This window comes from Squalius cephalus (genome assembly GCF_949319135.1).
Source record: "Squalius cephalus genome assembly, chromosome: 5".
Taxonomy (NCBI): domain Eukaryota; kingdom Metazoa; phylum Chordata; class Actinopteri; order Cypriniformes; family Leuciscidae; genus Squalius; species Squalius cephalus.
In genome coordinates, this window is record NC_137126.1 from 19,860,519 (window position 1) to 19,886,917 (window position 26,399).

The following is a 26,399-nucleotide window of genomic DNA, read 5'->3' on the forward strand; positions in this document are numbered from 1 at the left end:
ACAGTCAGTCAAAGGCGATCCACACTCCAATCCAGAAGGGGGCGCACACGGTTAATGCAATGCTATTTACTAACAGTCACAACAGAAAAAAGAGCAGAAGAAAAGACAATCTATGCACCAATGACCTACCCAAAACAAGGCTGTTTCTCAATACCAAGTATGCCAAGTTCGACTTGGGAGGACGCAAGTTCGGTAATTCTGCAAATGGTACAGCAGCGTCCTTGATAACGTCACTCACCTCACCTTGGCTACTCCGGTTATCTGTATGTATATTTGTATATGCCAGCCTGCCTCATTTCAGTGTCATTTAAAAAAAATCTTAAACATATTAATAGCCACACAAATGTGGTTAGGGCAATGCGTAAATTCACTATCTTCACAGCATATTTATATTTATAATAAAACAAAATATAAAACAACCCTGACTCTCTTCATTTTCATTTTAAAAATATTGTGCATATGTACTCTGATTATCTTCACTGTATGTATATGTATTATAAAATGAAATGACAGAACCCTGTCTCTTTTTATTGAAGGTGCAGTCAATAAGAATGACGCTCATGCGGGTTGCCAGCTTGAGGACATGCAACAGGAACGAGCGCAATTGACAGTGAAAGCCGAGAAGACTTGCCCCATAAGTTGATGGGTTGATTTGTCTGGGTTTTAATATGCTCTCATTCATAGAGATTTTTAGATGGATACCGAGGCTTTTTAGGTTGGGTAGAATCTGCAATCTCTGACCCAGTTTGTTTGCTGGCTTCAATGACTGCAATACCCTGTGTTTCCTGCCAACTGGCATCCCCGGGTGTTGAAATACTATTGGGTGAACTGACAGTGGGCGAGATCACAGACCAAAACAAAACAGACATTCCAACACGGAACGCGCATTTTAAAGTAAAATAACTGGCTATAGAAGTGTTTTTCAGAGAAACGAGTATGTGAACTCAGCATGTTTCCTAAATATCTGCAAACATATGGCATTTGTATGCTTTAGTAGAGTGAAAATGTTACATGCAGCACCTTTAAATGTCAGTTTTAATGATCAATCAATCAAAAAAAAAAAAAAACCTGTACAAAGTACAACTACCTCAGGGGGGGCTAAATGCTGCTAGGTGGAACAAACTGTAATTTGCACTACTGTCTGTTCAAAATAAATGAAAAGAAACCTAGCATTGGGGATTTGTTGCTTTTTTCCTGTTGTACCAAACTCATATCGACCCGTGACCCCAAAACCGAGGTGCGTACCAAACCCCGACTTGTGTGTAGGCCTACTGTTACACCCCTGTTGGATATGCACCTAATAATAGCACATTTAGGTTAACGTTAACATTAGAGCGAGCAGCCATGTAAAGTGGCTAACGTTAGGCTACTACTCACGTTTCAATGTTTGAGGTCAATGAATGATAGGCGAACGTTTGGATTTCCTGCCCGGCATAATTACGCATGGACTAGCTATGTTAACAACCTATCAGTCACAGAGTGCATGACTTCGTCACTTCCTGTGCAGTTATTTTTTTTCTGCGACCAACCAACCAATTAAAATTTAGTTGACTAAGCATCTTATCATCAACTAACGTATTTTATATAACGACCATCTTATATAAAATATTTTTAAGATATTTCGGTAACACTTTATTTTACAGTGTCCTTGTTACATATGTTACATGTACTTACCATAGTAATAACAGTAAATTATGCATAATTACATGAAACTATCTCAACCAAATCCTACCCTAACCCTATAGAAAGTACGTGTAGTATGGAAGTAAAATAATGTCAAATGTTTTTGAAATAAAAAGCCTGTTGAATTGCACTACTTGAAAAAAATAGGCATTGCATTAACCATGCTTGCATTTTAATGCATTGTATTTTTAGGGTTTGCATTTTTATGGGCTGAAATTCAACATGGTTGAATATTTAAGCTGTGAATATTTCAATTAAAAACATTTCAAACACATTTTCATTATTAAAAAATTCAATAATCCATATTCACCTTTCATATTTCACTTCCAAAATATTCAAACTGTTTAAAAATACAACATATAATATTCAACAGGCAATTTTCGGTCCATTTTATTTCGCTTTGCAAATTCGCTTCCACAAATTCAGTGGTTCAAATTCGACAGTAAATTCAACGGAACTGCAGGAAAAGCAGTAGATTACAGAGCATACTCTCCATCTGCTGTTAGTCAACCCCACCAGCAGGTGGTGCAAAAGCGCGTGTTGTTGACGAAGACCAGCAACAGTTAGAACAAGCCATTCATTTATAAAATGAAAATGATTATCTGTGTCAGTATATATGCGGAAAAGATTATAAAGACACAAAAGCTGTGTTTATGTTTCATTCAATAACTTTATTGTTACTTTCCCTGTGTAGCCTACATGTCATCAGCTTTCTCTATATGAACAGGACTATAATCGGTTTCCCTCAATACCTCATCATACTTAAGGATTACCCTTCTGTCGGGACAAAACGCTTAACGTAGCTTTATGGACTAATACAGTGATATAAAAGACCAAACTCGCACCTTATTGGGGATGTAGGCTGTAGGCTACTATATAGGCTACAGGCAAGCAGATGGACTCAGAATATGAACTTAACGCGCAAAGTTTCATGCAGAGCGTTTCGTGATATACTGGTACAAAATCAACAGTTGATCAATTAATACTAACACTATATAGTATACGTGTTTGCATTAGCTTAAACTGGGAAGAGTCATAGCACTTGCATATTGTTGTCCTCCTATTGTTAGTTTTAACTGTAAATCACTTTGGATAAAAGCGTCTGCTAAATAAATGACTGTAGCCTAATAAATGTAAAATTGGCTTGACATTGGACATTCGCACATTTAGGGACAGTCTCCAAAGTTGCATATAACATTGGCATACACGTTTCTAACTTTAATAGCAAACTTAAATTTATTTGAATAAATATCAAAAATCCAAAGGGTGCGCATTATGCCTGACACTACATGAACACTTTACAGTTGGTTTTATGACTGTAAGTCGTTCTATTCAAATGCTATCGAAGTTAGAAACGTGTATACCAAAGTCGTATACACTTTAGAGACGGTCCCTAAATGTGCGAATGTCCAACGTCAAGCCAACTTTATGTCAGTTACTCACTGGGAAATGCTCAGCATTAAGCTTTGCGCGTTATTCTGAGTCCATCTGCTTGCCTGCGAGTTTGGTCTTTTATATCACTGTAATTAGTCCATTAAGCTACGTTAAGCGTTTTATATGTTCAGCAGGGGAATCCTTAAGTATTGAGGGAAACCCTAATAGCTTGCATGCAGCACATCGCCACAATATAAAGTTAAGGCAACTAAACAAAACAACCAAGAGAAATATATGTCAACCTCAAAAATGTAACATTGGATCTGTATATCTGCATCGGGGAATAACATTATAATCTTGTTCACGGTAGAGAAAGATGCATGTAGGCTACACAGGGAAAGTAACCGTGAAGACACTGAATTTAACATAAAACCGCCGTCATAATAATCACAAATACACTTACATTGCTGTTAAATGAGTTTTATGAATGAATGGCTTGCTCTAACTGTTGCTGGTCTTCGTCAACAACACGCGCTTTTGCACCACCTGCTGGTGGGGTTGACTAACAGCAGATGGAGAGTATGCTCGGTAATCTACTGCTTTTCCTGCAGTTCCGTTGAATTTACAGTCGAATTTGAACCACTGAATTTGTGGAAGCGAATTTGCAAAGCGAAATAAAATGGACCGAAAATTGCCTGTTGAATATTATAGGCTGTATTTTTAAACAGTTTGAATATTTTGGAAGTGAAATATGAAAGGTGAATATGGATTATTGAATTTTTAATAATGAAAATGTGTTTGAAATGTTTTTAATTGAAATATTCACAGCTTAAATATTCAACCATGTTGAATTTCAGCCCATAAAAATGCAGGCCCTAAAAATACAATGCATTAAAATGCAAGCATGGTTAATGCAATGCCTATTTTTTTCAAGTAGTGCAGTTCAACAGGCTTTTTTGTTTCAAAAACATTTGACATTATTTTACTTCCATAATGTAGTTGCTTAATATTACTCAGTACTTAAATATATAATTACAATGTAACAATGACACCTTAAAATAAAGTTTAACAGATATTTCTACACATTTAATTATATATATTCAATTTATAGTTTTTTATGACTACTATAAATTTGGCTAATTTAGTGATAGTAAACAAGATTACACAAATTGCTCAATTTAAGTAAACATATTACACAATATTTAGCTAAAACATATAAAAATGAATAAACATACATATATAAATTATACATTGCCTTGATTCAGTTCTAAAATCTGCAGGTGGCCATGTCAGAGACAACACTGATTCTGATATTCTCAAAATGGCCAAATGTTGGCAGATTAATGGTTTGCCATGCGGCATTAGGTTTAAGGATTTGGGAGGTGGGCTCAATCCAAAGTAGCAGTGACCTGAGAACTGTAGAATTACTGAAATCCCAGTCCTCTATTTAGCCTGTAAGCAAAGCACATAACCACAGGCTGCAGCATGGTGAATCTCCCTCCAAAATTATACTACAAGTCATTCTGGATGAACTGTGTTACTACATGGCCTGTTATAATCTGGCATGAAAGCATGTCACAACCACAGCCTTTCTTTAGGTATATTTGCCAAGCAAGGGTTTCAAGTCTTTCAGTCTCACTTACATCTCTGATGAAGGACTCTAGGGTAGCATAGGCGATTGCGATGCCGTCATGCGTGCTGGTGCCTCGACCCAGTTCATCCAGGATGACCAGGGAGCGGGACGTGGCACGAGCCAAAATATCTGATGCTTCCACAAGCTCCTCCATAAAGGTGCTCCTGCCCCTCGAGATGTTGTCAGATGCTCCCATTCTGTCAGAACCAAAACCAGTGGAGCGAAACTTTAGTTTAGCATTAGTTTACTTTGCCATAATTTACTCACCCTCATGTCAACCCAAACCTGTATGGCCTACTTTCTTCTTGTGGAACATTAAGGGAAAAAATTAGTAAAAGGAACAATGTGCCAGTCACTCTTTTCCGTACAATTGTTAGTGGATGAGACTGGAGCTTTCAAGCTTCAAAAAGGACATAAAAAGAAACATAAAAGTATCATTAAAGTGATCCATATGACTCATGTACTATATTCCAAATTGTCTGAAGCTCTACAATAGCTTTGTGTGACGAGCAGGCCAAAATGCAAGTTGTATGAGGCAAAAAAAACATGATTTTTTTTTGACAATATTTGTCTTATTCACTTTTATTATATTAAAAAAAAATTTGGCCAGGTAAAAAAAAAACAAAAAAAAAAAACACCTTTTGAATTACACAGAAGAAATGAAGTCATAAGGTTTGGAACTTAAGGGTGAGTAAATGATACAGTATTTTCAAATTTGGCTGAACTATCCCTTTTTCTCTGACTAAACTATTAGGATTGTCACAATTTTAAATAATTTTAAACTAAAAGCTACTTGTAAGTTACAAATAGCTTTTGAAACTGCGGTGTTGTAATGGTGGTTCTTTGTTCCTCAGCATTTAAGCCACATTACAGAGGCCAGAGTCAGCATTAGGGATGATAAGACCAATTCATATCCACTAATGAGAGACAGATGATTATGAAAAGGACCTACAAATACTCTTAAATAATCTTACTCTTGCAATGCCTGGGAAAGTAATGACTACCAGTGTTCGAGTACAAAAAAAAAAACCCTGGTTGGTGTCAGGATTATGTTCTCTATTTATTGTGTTTGGTTCTGTCATTCTAAGTTGTCCTGGTTTCCATGTCTGTGCCTGTTTGATTCTGTTCAACTGTTGTTAATTAATTAACTCTTTAGCTCCTTTGTTTGTTCTGGATATTTATACTCCCTGTGTTTTCCAGTTCTTGGCCTGATCTCATCTGTGCTTAGTGGTTGTTTTATCTCCGTTTATCTATAATAGGGTTGTGCCTAGGGGTGGGCGATATCTCGATATTTACGATATATCGAGATATTTTTTAAACTCGATATGGATTTTGACATATCGTATATATCGATATATTGTTTATATTTAATCCTGATTTCGCCAATTTGCTTGTTTGCCTTCTCTGTGCTGTGCTCGCGCTCGCCCCCGCCCTCCTCCGCCTCCTTGCTTTTGTTCCCCCTCCCCTCGCGTGTTGTCTCATTCAACCAAGTCCCCCGAGTCCGGTCAGGCACAGGCACATCAATCTTTCCCCGCCCAGCGAGTGCTTGAAGTGCGTCAGAAACAGCGCGCGCGCGATCAGTTGTTGTTGGTAATTTTTTGTGTAGCGCCGCCTCTCGCCGCATTGCTTTTGTTTGAGGGCGCACTCACACTTAAAATGCTCCCCTGTAGAAACGGGCCTGGCAGCTCGCGCAAGGTCTAGACACGGTGAAAGTTTCCTGATTGTGACGGATGGCCGAATTTACATGACACATTATAAATTAGCATTAGCCTAAGTTACCTATTCTGCTATATACAGTGTCAAAAAGAAGAGAAGAGAATAAAGGTGGATAAAGACAGAGGTAAAGTGATGTAATGAATGAACAGTTTATCTAATTGCATAGTAGTAAGATACTGTAATTTAATGGCAGTTATTTTTACCTTAAACTTTATGCTAGCAGTTGTTCTGAGTTCCCCAGAGGCCCCAGACAGTGTGATTTTGTAACAATCATGTCAATTTTTAGATGCATTTTTATCACTTTTTTTAAAATTAATGTTTTACTCTACAGTTGTGCAGTTTTGGGGGATATATGGCATTTTTGTTTTATTTATTTGCCAAAATTAGTAATGATATTTCTATACAGGTTTATTAAAAATAGTGCAATATGTATTATTTCTTCCTTTATTTTACAGTTAAATTAATATTTTTGTATACAGGGATTTTTTTTTTTTTTAAATGTCGCAGAAACACTTTGTTCCTACATGAACTGCCTACCTATTTGCACGTCAATAAAAAAAGACTTTGTGGTATTTGGCATATTTGTTTTTGCAGTAGTTTTTGGGGGGTTATTTTTCCTGTAAAGATATCGAGATATATATCGTATATCGAGATATAGCAAAATATATCGAGATATATTTTTTGCTCCATATCGCCCAGCCCTAGTTGTGCCGATGGACGATGATGGCTGACCGACATCACGATGGAGACCCACCATCGTGATGCCACGCCCCCCACCCTGTCAGACCAGCCCAGTCTCACGGCAGTTCGTGTTCGTGTGTACCTATGGTGTGTACGGTGTGTACACTAGTGGTTGGGAACCTATGGCTCGCGAGCTACACCTGGCTCTTAGGCAAAAATCATGTGGCTCGCAAGGTCTCTCACCCTTAACCAACAAACGATAAAAAAATTAAGACGTGTGTGTTCAGTGCTGTTCGCGAATGTCACGAGTCACCACAGCAATCAACTAACCGCTTACGTTTCTGTGGTAACCTAACAGTTACAGCTCCTGCCCTGGGATTCAAGCAGCTGCTGCTTGTTTAAGTGATGGCGAAAATCATTTTAGAACAGCAGCAAAAATGTAAAAGTAGGCTATATCAACTTTAATATATCCTTTTATTGAAACGGGTGCTTTGCTGTGCAAAGAGACATTTCGAAACATTTCACCCGCTAGCCGCTGGTACTTTCACTTTTACAGCAGAGACCCTTTATATCCTATAAATGTGTCGTATAGGGCTTGGGCGTCGTGACGTCATACTTGGCGTGGCGGCCATGTTGATGGCCTCGCGAATGTAAACATACAGCAAGTCGAACGAGGAGAAGCAGAGTTGGGAGAAAGAAAAGAGATATTAAAGTCCCGAAAATGATGTGGAATTTACGGGGATACGTTAAATAGGGAAGCCAGGGACCAGTAACGTTATGTGGACAAAATCGGCAAAAAAGTGTAGTTAGTAGCGGTCAACCCTCCCGTTTTTTCCGGGTTTCTCACGCATTTGAGCTCTTTTCCCGCTGTCTTCCCGTTTTAGTATTTTCCTATAAAATATCCCGAAAAATGAAAATTTCAACATTCATCTTTCTGTTGCTATCCCTCTGCTGAAAGCAAAAATTCGCACTACAAAACTGCAGCATTAACTAAGCGAGTTGTGAAGCTAGGTCTAACGTGACTTTGCCTACAGCTTGGCATGAAATCGTGCTCTCACAACAACCACGCTGTTATCTTAAAAAGGCCAATATCACGCTAAGGTTGCCTTCAAGTAAGCAAAACGATGCTTTGAAAACATCTGTTTCGCTGGAAGGGCAAGGGGGTAGCAACAGGACAACAGTACAGAGACTGACAGGTCCGATGGAAGGGCTAACATTAAAGGGGTGATGAACTGAGAAATCAAAATTTCCTTGAGCTTTTGACATATAAGAGATCATCATACTATAATAATATCCTGTAAGTTTCAGAACTGAAAACTACCTTGTTAGTCCAATAAAAGCTTTTATAGACATCAGGCTCAGCAAACGACTCGTTTTTCAAAGTGGGGAACTATGACGTTAAAGAGGATAAAACACCGCCTCCACAAAAGAAGATCAACGCCTACTTCAACACGGCCTGTTTAGCCCCGCCCACCAATTCGCCCAAACATGCTAAATAACATAGGACGACATGATGATTGCTTACCGGATCGAGCTACTTCCAAGCAATAAACATGCTGTTTACTAAATATTGTGCAGTGCCTGTTTGTGGAAGAAGACAGTCATAAGCTTCCTTCGGATTCCAGCATGGTTAAACTTTATTAAATCAGTCAATCACAATTTCCCGACACGGATCTGCCAGCAACATGTAAGTAACCATGTGTACTCTAATGCCTGATCTGCGATCAGTGGTTTCTGTGTAATTATTCAAGTTCAGATTCTCTTAAAATCGTTCAATACTGTTTATGCATCAGTGACTAAACGATCAACTTCACATAATTTCTCGTAGTATTATGAAAATAATCCTTTTTAAACTGTTATTAAATTATATACAGAAAGCGATCAAAGAACGATCCCTTTCCATTCGCCCAAGCTGTCAATCAAACAGCACAGCGCGAGCCGCGAGAGCTTATCTGGACACTTACCAAACTCGTGATGAAATAATGACACTGTTACACTACACAACGAAGCTCTTACTGTGTATTCACATCGTGTTTGCATTGTGATTTGGTGTAAGCATTTGTGAGAGTGCAGAAATTGCGTTGCAATGATAAGATCTTTATTCACGCGATCAACAGACTGTCTGTCATCTGCTCAGTCAAATCTCATCATGCTGCAACCTTTCATGTGATGGAATAGATTTAAATATAATGCTTTAAACGATACTTTTCACGATTTGTTAATTTCGATAGCTGTAATAGTAAAAACGTAGTAAAAGTTTTCGAGAGAGTTCATGTAATACTAGCTATTTCATATGCAAGCATGTCAGCCAATCACAGCAGTGGGCGATTGCACTGCAGTCTCACAGCAGACACGCCCCTTAAAACGGAGCGTTCAAATCTGAGCCTGAAATCAGGCTTGGAAAAATGGCTTTTATTTATAAATTATGACAATTTTTGATGTAAAAATCATACTAACATTATAAGGGCACCCCAGGAAACATTATAAAATAATAAAACAATCCAGTTCATGACCCCTTTAATGTTATGAGAGTAAGGTATTAAAATACGGGATATTTTACAGGAAAATTTGTCCACATACTGGTCCCTGGTTTCCCTATTTAACGTATCCCGGTAAACTCCACATCCTTTTCGGGATTTTAACATCTTTTTTCTTTCTTTTCTTCTCCCAACTCTGCTTCTCGTTCGACTTGCTGTATGTTTACATTCGCGAGGCCATCAACATGGCCGCCACGCCAAGTATGACGTCACGACGCCCAAGCCCTATTGTTGATAATTCGCGCAGATTTCAGTTGACGATTCTGTTTAAAGTTATTAATAACAAAACATGAATGAATGAGAAAGAAAAGAGCAGGATGTGCTTTATATTGAAGAGAAATATTAAAAGCGTGATAAGTCGCGAAAGAACTGAATTCTACTGACAGGATGCTGTGCGTGCGCTCCGAGCGCAACACGGACAAGCATAGCAGCCTTTGTCTTCGGTTGCGCGCCTAAACGGCCAAATAAACATAGAAATATTTCAAAATGTCAAGCCGAGTATTCCCGTAAACACAGTAGATGTTTGTAGCTACTATGTGCATTCTCTCTCTCTCTCTCTTTTCATGATGGTCAGCACGATTCCGTAGCCCCCGCCCCCCAGTTGTTTTACTGTAAACATCGTCAACTGCCAATTTAGGGGACATCACCCAACCCTAATCTATAACATCTCTAATAAAGTGAAATATTTCACTCAAAAGGTGAAAGAATATCACACATGCAATTTTCCAACGTTGCACAAGAGTTATGCCGGTGAAGGAGTCCCAAACCAGTGTTAATTATACATTATTAAAATGAAAGCAAAAACTGACTGAGCTTTTGGCATCTGACGCTGCACAGCGCCAAAGTCAAGGAAAGTCTGTTCACTGGGCAGCCATATTTGCAACGCCAGCTATTTCAGGGCATCCCAGACCAAATCCTATCTATTTGAATGGAAGAATCCTGAAATCTCAAAAACTGCTTGCCGAAATCACAATTAAATAACATTTCAAATCAGCAACAAAATCTGACATAAACTGTCTCATAAACGTTGTTTCTTATACTCAAATAGCATAAAAAACCCCGTATTTTTCAGGCTAAACCAGCCAATGTGCATGAACAGTCCTAAGCGTGAGTCTCAGGTTTCAATGGGATCCAGAGCTTCTAACAGCAGTTGCAGTGATGCAATGACTTTAGCAATCAGCGATTGGCTCTTTTACTTGGAAGCGTGTTGCAGTTTCTCCCATTCATCAGTAATAGGAGTGAACCATCTTTCTATATCTATAGTCTTTGACTGAGAATTAATTCTACCTCAATGCTGATAATGGTATATCAACTATCTCTATTTATTGGCTTAATATTTCTCTTATGGACCATACATTAATGATAGTGAAAAAATCTATTTGTATTGACAATAATCAATATTTCTTGTTCAATGTGAGCCCTTGAAATCAGGTAGGCGCTATAGAATCCCTCTAGCGAATAAATATGTGTTTAAGAGTTGTTTTGTTTTGTTCTTGTTTTTCTTACCACTGCCTGTATAGTTATTTTATATGCTGGTGAGCCAAAGACAATTTTCCACCTTGGTGGACAATAAAGACATACAATACAATACAAACAAGTTTAGATTTTTTAAAGTTGGTGTTTGAAGCTGCTTTTGATTTTCATTGATGACTGATTATTGTGCACTGTTCGGACCTAAACGCTGTTATTAGGCATATATAATTTAAATAATAATATTAGTAGTATTAATATTAATTTGTAATTGTAGTGTTATTAGTGTCATTAAAATATTTTGTTATTCTGCTATGGAAACAAAACAAAAATGCTTACGAACAACAATGCCGTTTTCGCCTTGGCTCAAACGGCAACTGTATAAGAACGATGAGTCTCATTTTTAACAAGCACTCTTGACAATTTGCGAACAGATCACCTTGCAATTCAATTTTGATATGGGATGTAGTTTTGTAGTCCGTTTTAAGAGTCCTCAATCCACGTATCGGTGTCGCATGTGTGATGTCGTAATGAAATTAGGGAAGGCAAATGAATTGTAGTTCCTAATATTCATTTGATAATAATACTAGCCTGATAATAACAGCAACAACAAAATAATAATAATTTAATACATTAATGGGAAAATGAGCCAATTATCATCTTGATATCGTCTAGGCATCAGCCATCGGCAATATCTCTGACAATCGTCGATAGAGAAAACTATTGTCTATCGGCACAAGTACAACCCTAATACAAAGACTCACTAATTCAGATCAATGCAACAACATTACACAAAATATGAATCAATTAATGTGCCGCCATTTTAGGTAATGTACATAGATCCCCAGATCGCAGAATTTGATCACAGCTAATCTGAAAATCCTTCCCATTATCCTGATGGGGGCTTCATCCTACTTTTTTTTTTTTTTTTTAGCTGGACAAATCGTGCAGCTCTTGGCTACGACTGAGAGAGAACACAGATGGTATCTGTAGTCTGCTTTGCTGTGAGCCACAGCAATGAAATGCCACTTTCATTCTATTTGTTTCTTTTATATTTGTCTCTGTTTTCTTGTATTTTAACATCCAAACATTTTGACTACATGCATTTCATTTTCATGTTTTGAAAACAGCACTACGAAACTCAAAAAAGATTTAGATGTTTTAGATAACTTTTTTCTTTATTACAAAAGATTTACCTTTAAAAGGTTACATTTAAGGCTTCATTTTTACTTTATTTTTTTGCATTGCACTTAATTTTCAGTTTCCATCGCAACCAAAAAAAGAGAAGGAATAGAGCTTCCAAACCTTAAGTGCCTCTTAATAAAAGTGTTCCATCAGTGGGGGAAAAAAAGACTGTCCTATCAAGGACTCGCACAGGCGCTCAGGACTATGTAGACTTTTGCAAATATCATCCGTCATCATGGGTGTATTATTACAAATATGACGATATTCTGCTTCTGCGCCTGAATAGTTGACACACAATGCTTTAATGATTGCAAAAAATCAATCAATGGATAAATAATAATTGGGAGAATTTTGACAACTTTAACCTTAAACATTTAACTTTAAATCATTAAAAAAAAAAAAAAAAAAAAAACTTCACAGTAAAGTCATCATTGTTGGTTAGATTGTTAAAGCTACACTGTGTAGGATTTTCTCCCATCTAGTGGTGAAATTGTTTATAACTACCAACTGATTATTACTTTCTAGCCCCTCCCATTCGAGGGCGTTTTAACTCCTATGGTGGCCGTATTAATTCAAATCTGCCGGCAGTCGCGAGTAATCTCCCCCTCGCATTCGTCACAGTGCCACTGAGTGTAAAAACGTGAAAGGCGAAGCTTGAATTTCCAGGTATGTCCCTCTTTGGCTAATGTATTTTCAAGATGGAGGCGCAACATGGCTGCCGCCATTCGAGCGACTCGCTCGTATGTATTCTAAATGGCAGATTCTACGCTTACGAGAATACTTGATTAGTTGGTAGAAGTAATTACACATTAATGAGCACATATCATTTTGAAAGAACAAAGTGTTTTTTGCTAAGAATCAACTTAAAAATTACACAGTGTAGCTTTAAATATTTATATTTAAATAAAAAAATCTTTAATTTAAAAATTTAACTCAGCAAGTAAATATAAGTAAAGCAAATTAGTATTTTTATAAAGATTTATTATAGTTTATAATTATTTAAATGTACACTACGTAACTTTTTTTTCTTTTCATCAATCCTTCTTCCAAAATGTGTCTTACCCTGATATGGTAAGCCTTATAAGCATTTATATTTTAGACCTGTTGGGGTGGTTTTTGCGGGAAATTGCTTACATTCGTCATTCGCCTGCATGTCTGTAAATAGTCATATCTGTAATATAGAGAAAAGTTGCTCTGGCTACTTTGACGTGTGTATGGTGTGGGAGAGGCATAGGTTAGATGTCACAACGAGCAAGAAGAGTTGACATGGAGCATCTCAATCTCAAACCTCCATGGAATCAATCGGTTTAAAAAATAAATTAACATGTCTATGAATTATAATATAGCTACAGTAACATCTTCAGCTAAACTATATATCTCTTCAGCCTAGTAGTGAATGTCTTATGAGCATTAGGATAATCTCTCTCTCTTTGGCTAGAATATCATTTATAAAAAAACAAAAAAAAAACAACAACAACATTTGACCATATCAGACTGGCAATCGTCATAACCTTTGTAACGTCATTAATTGAAAAATATCAGTGTTTTTAATTAGTCAAAACAATAGCATAAAACATTGCACTTACATGCTCAGATGACATTTTTGGATTTCCATGTGCAGCGATCCATATTCATCCGCAGTCACGCAGAGCCGAAGCACAACCAAAACAATGTTCTTCAAATGCATGCAGTTTTGTTTTTTAACAGCTAGAGCGCCAAAAGTTACATAGCCTACCTTTAGTTTTTATCATAAATAATCTACTTAAAGTTAGTAAATGTACAACTGACTTGCACTTAGATTGTTCGCCATTAAAAATCTACCTACAATGACAACATGTTAACATTGGAATTGAATTGTGATGGATCTTCTTTCTTGTGTTGATATGCATGCATTTTATTTTTTTAAATCAACATAAATATTTTAGGTTAAAACTTTCATGAATGCATAAAGGAAAGTGCATCTATTATATCCTGAAACTATTCACCATTTCAAGTTGTTCACCATTTTAAAAACCCTTTTTGCCTTCACTTATAAATTTGTAATTACTTTGCAGGGTGACAAATTAAAACTTTATGGAATATTTAAAAAAACAAAATACTTTATAGTCTCTTCAATGTATTTAATTTTCAAAAGAATTGAAAAATGGCACGTAAAACTGTTTTAAATGGAGTGCCATGTCACATCACATGACGTGTACTTTCCAAAGGGATTTCATGTCAACTACCCAACAATAGTTTTAGAGTGCGTCATAAATCTTGAAAATGAAAAGCCAAAATCCAGTCAAAGCAGCTGCAGGGGCTTTTGTGAAACTTTGACAGCACTGAGGATGTAAACTCTTCTCCAACATTCTACAGTCCCATTACGCAAATGCAATAACCACTCAATGTTTCCGCTTCACCAGAGTGCAGTATAGGCCACTGAACCTTTCAGACTTAATTGGGCGCTGTTTGAACCTGATTTTTGACCTGTTAATTGGAACAAACCAACACAACTCTGGGGAGCGAAGGCAATTATCTTCTGACGTGAACAGCGCCAGGACTGGGTTAATTAACGAGGCAGTACTTCACTGTTAGCGGTATGACTTGGACTGACAAGACCGTGTCAAAAAACACTCTACATCACATCCCCTTCCTGCTGAACAGTCTCACAGCAATGCTTAAATAACTTTAGGTGTACAGCAAAACTATTTTCATTGCAAAACTAATTAACTCAGTCAATGTATATTATATACATCAACACATACACTGCTGGCTGATAAGAACTTTTCAAAATACTCAATAAATGAATTAATTCTACATCATTATTGGCCTTACGTGAAAAAGGCTCAAATCTGTGATAGATCTCATGGCACTTGCCCGGCAAAAAGGGAGAAAGGCGGCACAAGTCACATCTGAGTCTAATTAGTGAACCGCTGTGGATGTTGTTTTATGTTGGTAGTCTAATGACTAGCACAGTCAGCAGAAATCAACCAACCCCTACAACAGTAAACAATGTTAATAAATCACATCAAAATGAAAGACAAAACAAGTAAAGAGGGGCTGGAAGTTCACTGAGGTTACTGAGAAATGAAGGCAAGACATGTTTAGTTAACATACTTGACAAGAATCTAGATATTTCATTTGAATTTATGAGGGAGGTAAAACCCCGTCGAATAAATTTATGTGACAGTGAACCTTAAAAGGACCAAATGAAACAGGCAGGCCACTTTTTATGTTCTCAGAACACATTAACGGCAACAGCAGATTGCACTGACACTCATAAGAAATATCCAAAGGGATCAGTTGGCTTAACTTAAAAAAGTGAGGAAACCCGTTGCCTTAACATTAAAGCTGCATTCCGTAACTTTTTTGGGTTAAAAATGATCCAAAATAAATTCTTGAGCAAGTACATAACCAGCCAGTGTTCAAAACTATCTGCTTGCCTTAGCTCCATTCAAAACGGTAAGCTTGTAATAATGTTTTTGATTCCAGTGGCACGGGTGGATTTCCGTGGGAAATTTGAGCATGTCATTGCGTCATTACGTCACATCTGTACACATAAAGAAGGTCTCGACTAGTAGGCCATGTTGCGTGTGAGGATGTTGGAGGTGGAGATTTATAGCCTTTTCTCACAGCACTTGATATAATTAAACTTATCAACTTGATGGCGGATCCAGAAAGGTTCAAACGACAATCACCAGTGACAACTGGAGATTCACCCGTTGTAAAATGCATAAGACTTCATTCGGACTTCCGATTGGCTACAGAAAAAAAGAGACTGCAACCTGGCCCATGCGAAAACAAGGATAATATCAGAAGGGCATTAAATGTAGTCACGCAATGCTGATGTTGTTAACATTAACAATTTGAGAACAAAGTATAATTTGCACGGTTTGACGTGATATAAGCGATCGTTAGATTGAATCAGCGCGATTTACTGCAATGCTTTTTTCCCCTTAGTTGGTCAGAACAAAAGTGGATGTTACTTGTTTAGATGACATTTTCCGGTGGAATTTCTTATGTTGGTCATACTTCCAAAAAATAGAATCTGTGATTCCGACTGACAGTATCCACACCAGCGCGGCTCTTATTTATTATATCTATGTGACTGACAACCACACATTCTCCTCAAAACATTGGATTCATCCGCGCTGTGCCGTGCCGAGGCACAACCCACGTAAAGTTGATAATTCCGCCAATAATTGATATTGCAGATTTCGAACAGAGATGGCGACAAAGAGGAAAAACTACAGACTGCAGCTTTAAGTAAATAAACATCATGTAACTGAAAAAATTAAGTTCACTTGGTATTGATATCAAATATCTGTTATGATTTTGTTTTTTTTCTCACAAAAAAGAGAAATTGTTCTACTAAATGACTCTGAAGATTTAAGCCAAACAAAATGAATGTATAAATAAATAAATAAATAAATAAATAAATAATAATAATAATAATAATAATAATAGGAATGTTGACTAAACTTAAAATTAGCCTTTACAAAAAAAAAAAAAAAAAAATATATATATATATAATATAACAATTATGACATTGTAAAATTTGCAACGCAAATTGGTCTTCTTTCCTGTGTCCATTTGCTAGACTTGTAGTCAAGACCGCCTAAACTGAGACCAAGACAAGACCAAGACCAAGACAGACCAAGTCAAGACCAAGACCAAGACCAAGTCGAGACCGGAGGGAAAAAAAAACAGACTAGTGTTGAAGCTATAACTTGTATGAATTCAAGAACAGCAGCATACTAGGGTTCAGCCGCAGTTCAGGCTACATTCAATACATATTAGATGGTATTACTTCAACTACACAGGCAGAACAATACAGAGACAGACCATGTCATGTGTGTGACTGTGAGCTCACTGTAAATGTTTTTGCAGACTGGGTGAGATCAACTATGTGTAGCAATTGCATGACGGCTGCTACTGCACTATTAGAGGATTGAGACTCCCTTAACTTTTGTGTACCGTTGAGGACTGACATGACTGGTACTGACTGGTTCATCTGACAAAACATCAAACACCTCCAACACCATCTTGCTCCTCCAACAACTGTCTAAAGAATGAGAAATATGTAACCAATTGAAATTATACTTAATGTGTAGATGAAATCGTAACATCAAATTAAAGATACACAATTATAAACCTGGATTAGGCCTAATGTTTAGTCAACACAACGGAGATATGCAGATGATATTTAAAAGACCATTTATTTAGTCTAACACCACCATCTTAAATACAATACTGTAATCAAACATCAAACAACACACACACACACACACACACACACACACACACACACACACACACACACACACACACACACACACACACACACACACACACACACACACACACACACACACACACACACACACACACACACTTGGCGGTGCGCTCAAAGTCATCTGTCAGTTGTGCAGTTACCCAAAATCTCCTGAATTAAGTTAAAACCCATCATGGCACTGATATGTGTTTTTTAAATCAAGTGATCAAAGTGCTCGTTGCCGCTACGATCAGTGGCGCGGATAAAGTGTTTTCTTGTGTGGCTCGCGCACACGCCGCACTGTCTTCACTCGGACGCGCGCTTCAATCCGTTGCGGATACTCTCTATTCGTTCTGGTGAAATCACAAAACATAATGCACACAAACGTGTCCCTGCTTGATATACAACCACTGATGAACATAATCGGTTTTGATGAGAAAAAAAAACTATACGAGAAAAAAAAAAAAACTATACGAGTACGGATTAGAACCCAGAACCTCTGACACGGTTGGCGAAAGTTCTGCCACTGGACCATTAAGGTATACATTGTTCAAATAGGCGAAACGAGTCACACGAAAATTCTCAGCACTGACAATATATTAGGCTACATCTCATTAAACGGCGAGACCCAGACAAGACCGAGAGGTCCGAGACCAAGACAAGACCGAGACCAAAGACCGTCAAGGCCGTGACAAGACCGAGACCACGTAAAAGTGGTCTCGAGACATACATCACTACCATTTGCATACTGAATTGGGATACGTCTCTTTTTACATACATTCAATGTATTACACAGCAACACTGTATCTGAGTTTAAAAAACAAATGCATTCATTCTCATTTTTGTTGCCTCAAAAGCAGAGGTTTTTTTATTCTGGAAATCCAGTATAACTCCGCTCCTCAAAAATCTAGCAGATGTGGCATAAAGTCTGAATAGGTTTTGACTCCTGCCTCTGTAATCTGCGGTTGCCGGGGTTTTGTGAAAAGACTAGCGGGCATGGTTTCACCCCGCTCAATTCTGGACCATTCAAGCACAAACTCCAAAGTCTGCTCAGCCTCTGAGGTGTTGTCATGGTCACTAAAGTTCAGCTTCATACCGTCATACATTACTTCCTCTCTAATGGCCAGAAAACAAAAGAAACAATATCTCAGATTTTTCCATAGGTTTAAGCAGATGGATGTGACCCTGTTCTTTTGGAAAAAGACCCATCTACATTTCTCAGTTAATACCCTATTGTGGCAGATGGGGGAGATTTCATAAATCTCCTATGAAAGTATCTTTGTTCTTTGGGAAAGAAAGTGGAAAAAACTGCAATAAAGATGATAGAGAATAAAAGATCAGGACATTTCTTTTCATAAGAAGATAGTATGCCATTAAAAGCTCTCAGATGCATTTTGTGACAACCAGAGGAAATTATATGCATTATACTCCATGTAAGGTCTGTCACATCTACAATAATCTCTTCTCAATTGTTGATAGGCCACAGAGAAGGAGGTGGTGTTTGAAAGGTGGAAGTTACCTGACATATATGCCGTCTACAATGCCCACTGACGCCTCTCTGGCAGGAACAAAAGATCCCAGCTGTGCCATGATGGTCACCAGGGCAACCTGTCGGATGTAGGAGCTCTTGCCACCCATGTTGGGCCCAGTGATGATCATGACTCGCTTCCCAACCCCCTGAAGACAGCAACGGTAATCAGATGAATATTTGTGCAAGATTACATTAAAGATTCTCAAGGAAGTGACTGATATGTGGCTGATTGCTTGAGTGTCAGAGCTTTAGAGAGATGGAGCACAAAGGTCATCTCAATCATCTGGAGTGAAAACACTGAGAAGACAAAGCACATTACGAAACCGTACGACCAGCGAAAATCTATTTATAAAGGAATATAAAAAAGGTCAGAGACAAGAGAATAGATGCACTACGGTTCAAAAGTTTGGGGTCAGTATATAATTTTTTTTTAAAGAATTTAATACTTTATTCAGCAGGAATGGATTAAATTGATCAAAAGTGACAGTAAAGGCATTTATAATGTTATAAAAGATTCCTATTTCATATAAATGGTGTTCTTTTGAAGTTTATATTCATCAAAGAATACTGAAAAAAATGTTTTATGGTTTACAAAGTAATAATGATATAATATAATACAATATAAGTATATATTAATATATATTATACAATATATATTATATCAAATGCATATTATAAGTGACTCAAACTCACAATGCTTTCAGATGGAGCAGCGTTTACAGAGCCGTACATCAATGACAAGCTGCGCATAAAAAAATAAAAATAAATCGCAGCATTTGCGATTTCAAAATCGCAATAAGCCAAATTGGTTTAAGTGCAATTACATGGAAATTGCGATAAATTGTGCAGCCCTAGTCCGTACATACATTTTTTTTTAATTTTGTGGCAAAAAACACAGAAATAATTTGGCATTTTTATCCTATTGTTTACTATATTTATTTGCTTGGTCAGTGTTGATGTTCTTTTGCTGTTGTTGGCTGTAAGGACCTTTGAAATAACTGAAATCATTTGGCGAAGTGACATAGAACTGTAATGTGGTCAAGATCTGTCTGGAACTACGAAACAAAACGAAGCTAAATATATAATGTAATATAATATATACGAAAAACTGTTACTTGAGCACTAAATCAGCACTTTAGAAAGATTTCTGAGCGATTTCATGTGACACTGTGACATTCCTGTTACAGGAATAAAATTTAATTAATATTAAATTTAAAAAAATATATATGTTAATGTGATGAACTACAACTATACATGTGGTTACTTTGCTAGGACACCTGTGTAAAACTAAAGAGGAACTGACATCACATATACACTAAAAATCACCTTGACATCAGTTGATTAAAAGTCATAGCTCTAACATAATTTGTTTGCAGATGCCACTTGGTTATAGTTTTCAATTACATTTTTATAAGTGCCCAAATTTTGAGAGACAATTAATGTCTGTTGAAGGGTTTTAAGAAAAATGTCTTGAGTGAATGGACATATGACAAGTAATGTGAAGAAAAGTACGGTATCCCAGTAAGACGGCTTCATTATTAAAGCCTGACTCACACTTTGAATGGAAACCCAATGATTAGGTGGGTGGAAAGTGAGAGAGAGAGAGAGAGAGAGCAAGAAGTGACCAAGGTATTAAAAACATATGCTAATCGGCATGGCAGAGTGGGTGGCTGATACAAAAGGTTTGGCTGCTGGTTCAATTGGATTTTCTTACAGGTGAGATAAAAATGATTACCCTGCAGTGAAAGACAACCACACAGACCTTTGGCTTGAACACAGATTTCCCTCACCTTTATTTTAAAGTCGGAATTAAATGCCAGGATGATAATCAAGTTTTTATAAAATCTCTAAGATCTAAAGGCCCCCAAAGGCATTATATGAAAAGGAGTAGTTAATGAGAATGTGGAAGAAGATAGTAATATAGCTCATGAATATGGATCTAAGGTGAAGCATGCAATCTCCGCACCACTAGTGGCATGAAACAATTAAAGAGTAAATGATTATTTTAAGTTGGGCTGTTTCAATAAATCAGTTTATCCAGTTCAAAAAACCAATGTGAATAAACCAGACTGATGAGGGTGAAGAACCAGACTTCTTGCTGGACAGAAAGATGTACCAGTGAATAACAAGTAATTTAAATGAATACAAGTGAATTTAATCACCACAACATCATAGGGCTGGGCGATATATCGATATAAAAAATATATCGATATATTTTTAAATGCGATATGAAATTAGACCATATCGCATATATCGATATAGTTCAAATTTGCGCTCCGCTCCTCCTTTTCCACTCTGCGTGCGTGTTTAGAGCATGTTATGTTATGAGAGGCGAATCATGACTACTTCAGAAAACCCAGCACAATAGGAACTACCAGGCAGTGACATAAGTGTACGCTGAAATAAAGTCTTTCACCTCAGAAAAGCGGATTTTCTTGTCCTGTCAGCCGTTATCCTGTTCTCGTAGCGCACACTCAATTGCACGCGCAAATGCGGCGGCGCGCGCTGTGTATCGCCTCACTGATCAAGTGCAAAAGAAACTACGAGCATGCAACGCCGTTACGTTGTAAATTACACGAAATAAAAGTAATGCAGGTATGATTTTCATTCTATTCACCAGGAGCAGTTTCCATGTTTCATTAACAGTTCTTGTTAGTATTGTGTATTCACCATGGTAACTGTCGTTTCCATATTAACCCCAAAATGCCACTATTTTTCTTTGTGTTATTTTTTATATTTTTAAATGACTGTAGTGGCTCATACCAACATTGCATTAACAAAAACTAGTTTGGGACTGCTATTTAATAGCTTTAGCATAGGCCTAATGTTTATTTATTAGTACTAGTCTTTACTATTAGTAATATTCTTACAATTCATGTTAAGTAAAGGGGAAAAGTATATATATATATATATATATATATACAGTATATATGTATATATATATAGGCAAATTATAACATGTTTACACAAAATTTGTTTATATATATTCAATGTAATTATTATGATTTTTGTCATAATCGTGCAGCCCTAAGGTGAAGAAACCTGTTTATTATTTATTCATTTGATTTTGCAACTGTTCACTGAAATAGCTGGTTTCAATAAAACTACTTTTAACATGTCATATTTGGCTTTGACTTTGACTGAACATTTGCTCTCACTTTGCGGAAAAAATATCGGGATATATATCGTATATCGATATTCAGCCTAAATATATCGGGATATGACTTTTGGTCCATATCGCCCAGCCCTACAACATCATATTGTACAGTATGAAAAACTGATATTTATTTTGAGATTTAAGGCCCGTTCACACCAAGAACGATATTGTGAACAAATTTGCTGTTATAAAAGATAATAACGAGAACTATATTAGCGTCCACACCGGCGGACGATATCGTTCTGTTTATTCAAAGTGCGCACTGCAGTTTTATGGTCTGCTGCTTTAAAAGCTCAAGCTCTTTAAAGCTGGAAGGATTCTGATTGGCTGTCAATGTTATCATCGTCCATCAGCAGAAAGAAAATAGCTCTGAAAGTGATTCCAACAATATAATTTCTCTGTGCCGTTATCGTTATAGCTGTGGAGTGAACTTTGCCATTCAGAAAGAACGATTTTTAGAACTATATCTTTATCGTTCTTGGTGTGAACGGGCCTTTATTAGTGTTATTAATGATTAAAAGAGTTTAAATGATAAAAAAAAAAAAAAAAATTATATGCAATGGATGTTTTCACCTCTAAATGAGCGTCATTGGGGACGTATTGATCCTGATCTCCCATCAGCGAGGTGATGACCGGATGCTTGCCAGCCTTAATCAAAATCTGACTTTTATCTTCAAGAACCTCAGGCCTATGTTCAGGACATGCAAAAAAAGATGCATTAAACACAAAAAAAACCCAGTACTTACACTTAGATAAGCTGACAAAAAAATAAAAGCCAACATAAAGTTTTGCGCACACCGTTTTGGCAGGTCACCTTACATATAAGAGTTGGAATTTATGGTATCAGCTCAACACACTTTTGAAAAGTCCAGAGGGAGAGGATAAGCTCTGGTGCTCTGCAGAACAGGCGGGAGGGGGAGGCGGTAAGGAGCAGAGGGGGAGTAGTTGGCGGAAACCTCTGCTTTCAAAGTCAAATCCACTCCCCCACACAGACTGTCAGAGGGATATGGAGTGGGCTCTATACTGCATGGGGGTGGGATTCATCCCACTGTTGGACTCAATTCGGGCCAGGGAGAGACGGAGATGTGGGGGCTCCTGGGTCCCCTTACTCTCGTTCATCTATGAAAGCTTATGTAAGATGCTTTATGCGCATCTCACGAAACACAAAAAAGAAATAGAGCTTCTTTGTAGATGCTCGGAAATTATTGATTTCATTGCACTATGTGGTGTGCCAAAAAAAAGATTAAAAATCTGGGAAAGTCCCCACAATCGCTCCCAGAACTACACGTATCTGACTTTTGAATGTTCAAAAAGAATAGAAGACTTGGAAAAAAAGCTTATTAAATTCGGCGACATGGGTAATGTATGAGGGAATATACGTGCTTGGGTGATTAGGTTTGAAATGAGAGATGACAGGAAGTCAGCAGAGAATACGGGAATAAAAAGCCAACTTCATTACCACACCTGCAGTAATTATTTTCTTTAGCAACCTGGGCCAATGAGAAGAGGCAGTCCATGGTTGCTAGGTGACACACTGCTTTCCTCAGGATGTAGTAATGGTCCCCAAATAGCCTAGATGGCAAAAAAAAAGAGAGAAGGCTATTGAGAAAGAGAGAACAAGCACTGTTGGGTCAGAAAGTGAAAGAAGACAAAACACATTTTACATGATTAAATTACTCCTGCAGTTTCTGATCTGAAACAAAACGCTGGAAGCATCTCAGCCAATCAACAGGGCTGCTATAAAAAGGATTTTTGTCATTTCACAAGTTACGTACTGAAGGAAACTGATCCACTCGTGACTGCAGTCAATAACCAGCTGCTCACGTAGTTGCTGCAGGCGCCGATGTTTCTCCACAATGAATGGAGTGTGATAGCGGCCAACAACCTTAGTGCTGTGGATAAAAAGCACATGTTTAAATGCTAAAACTGGTTTGTTTCCAACCGACTGTTTAATGCAAAAGTAAGCTATTCCCTCTGAATGTGCAAGACTTCCAATTCATTAGCCACTATTAGATAAACAACTACAAGTGTAACAGAGTGCATTAAACAGTAAAACTACATGACCTACAAGTCAGTGTGTTTACAATTCTGATAATAAATTAATATATAACAAATACCATTTTGCAATATCAAGCAGTTTTCAGACTGTTTTTGTACAGCTGAAATAACTGGAAACTGCTACTTTGAAATATCAATCATATGGGAGGGGACACTTGGTAGAAGCTCTCTTAAAATGAAGTACGTGGGTAAGATGATGGATTTTCAGAGACAAAGTGATCAAATTTCTCAACAATGGTGCCTACCTATTGATTTTGACCCAGTCTGATGGGACTATGGATGACATACTGTTCTTTACTTCAATGAGAAACTGCGTAAGAAAAAGAGACAAATCATTGTCAAATTATTATAGACTGTCTGAAAACCTTTGTTTGATTAATACTGAGTATGAGGTCTTCACTGAAGTAAAGCCTGGAAAGTATGTAAAAAAAAAAAATATTAAGCTCACAATTTCACTTAAAAATGTTTTGTGCAACAGACACTGTTTTGTGCAACATTTACATTACAAAAAAATAAATAATTTTCACCCCAAATAAGGTGCTATTCTCTTAAAAATCAAAAGGACAATTTCCAATAACGAAAATCATCATAATTTACTCACATTCCAATTCTGTAAGACTTCTCCTGTGGAACATCAAAGAAGATATTATGAGAAATGTCTCAGAGCTTGTTTGTTTTTTGTCCATACTATGGAAGTCAATGGTAAGCAAACCTGTTACCAACATTCTTCAAAATATCTTCTTTTGTGTCCAGCAAGAATAGAGAAAATCATACAAGTTTGGAACAACATGAGCGTGAGTAAATAACCACAAAATTTTCATTTTTGAGTAGACTATATCATTAAAGTCTCACGTTCTTATCGTCTCATTTGTTTGTCTTAATGGTGGCTGTAGTCAAATCAATGTTCTGTTCACTGATCATCTGATGCATATTGCATAAAAAACAAATCCAGCAAGATTCTGCTCTAATCTGACTAGCTGGCTGTACAACACGGCTGTTATTCTAGTGAGCTTTTTCGCACACCAGTCCATTATTATGGCATCAACTCCCAAATCCGCCCCTACATGGCACATAAAATGAAATGGTTGGTCGCCTGCGTCAGTCATACAGTCTCTTGTGGTTCTAGGCCAGAATAAGATGCCAAGTGGACCAGATTTTATGCTGATAGTCAAAAGCATAGCGATGCTAGACTCGGCCATAGACGGTGGGAGAAAGTGGTATGGCCGGGGTCTGTACTCTGAGGTGGAAAAACTGTTGTGTATTCATGAGGGAATGGCAATAGTGAGCAGATGGAGAAACGCATGTGGAGCTGCATACAAACTAGAAACATTTCAAATACTGTCCTTGTGGTTGTCATCTTCTAGTAAGGAAGTATTCAACATTATATCTACAGTAGAATAAAAGGAGTAAAACAGCTTTTTGCTAGGTTGAATAATGTAGAGTATGTAGTAATTGTAGACAACTGATAATGCATCACATTCAATATTCGAAGATAACAAGGTAACAGTTGAATTTCAACATTTTGCCTAAACTAAACTATTTCTCTGGGTTTAGATAGTGTGGTACCAAAAAAATTTTTTCTTAAAATAACTTCAGAAACAGGGTTAACAGCTAAGCATGGCAAATTTGTACAATGCTAATGCAAAATAAAGTGTAAAACATTTGTGGAATGTATAATTAGGCGTTAAAATAGCTTTGGGTGCTCAGTTCTTGAAACTCATTTAAAAGACAGGTGTTAAGGGGATGCTTGACGATATTACCTGCTGGCCAGACACTGTTGTGTAATCCAAAGATGGGTTTTTTAACAACAGCCGAACCTCTCGCCGGTGCTCCATTATGTCTGATAGGACACTCTGGATCTCCTCTTTTCTTTTCTGGATCACTGGGAATTCGGTCAGATCCACAAACATTTCTGTCTTATTACCCATCCTAAAAGGATACATTTCAGAGATAACGAATCAGAAAAGCTACATACAGAATAAAAGCATTTTTTCATACCTTGCTTTATGTATTGCATGTACAGTATTTGGATATGGAAAAATACACAGGTTAAAGGGATAGTTCACTTTGAAATTAAATTTTGGTATGTTTTGGCTTACCTCAAGGGCATCCAAGATGTA

At 37.2% G+C, this 26,399-nt stretch overlaps 1 protein-coding gene across 2 annotated transcripts in view; it reads right to left on the reverse strand.

Annotated features, from left to right (window-relative positions):
* Positions 1-26,399, reverse strand: part of msh3 (mutS homolog 3 (E. coli)) — a 73,355-nt gene that overhangs the window by 22,107 nt on the left and 24,849 nt on the right. For both annotated transcript variants that reach the window (XM_079872398.1, XM_079872399.1), the window contains exons 15-21: positions 26,040-26,208; positions 24,525-24,589; positions 23,997-24,113; positions 23,686-23,793; positions 22,795-22,909; positions 19,053-19,210; positions 4,701-4,887 (exon numbers count right to left, since the gene is read on the reverse strand). In XM_079872398.1, the coding sequence (XP_079728524.1) occupies positions 4,701-4,887; positions 19,053-19,210; positions 22,795-22,909; positions 23,686-23,793; positions 23,997-24,113; positions 24,525-24,589; positions 26,040-26,208 (919 nt within the window). The remainder of the gene's footprint in view (positions 1-4,700; positions 4,888-19,052; positions 19,211-22,794; positions 22,910-23,685; positions 23,794-23,996; positions 24,114-24,524; positions 24,590-26,039; positions 26,209-26,399) is intronic.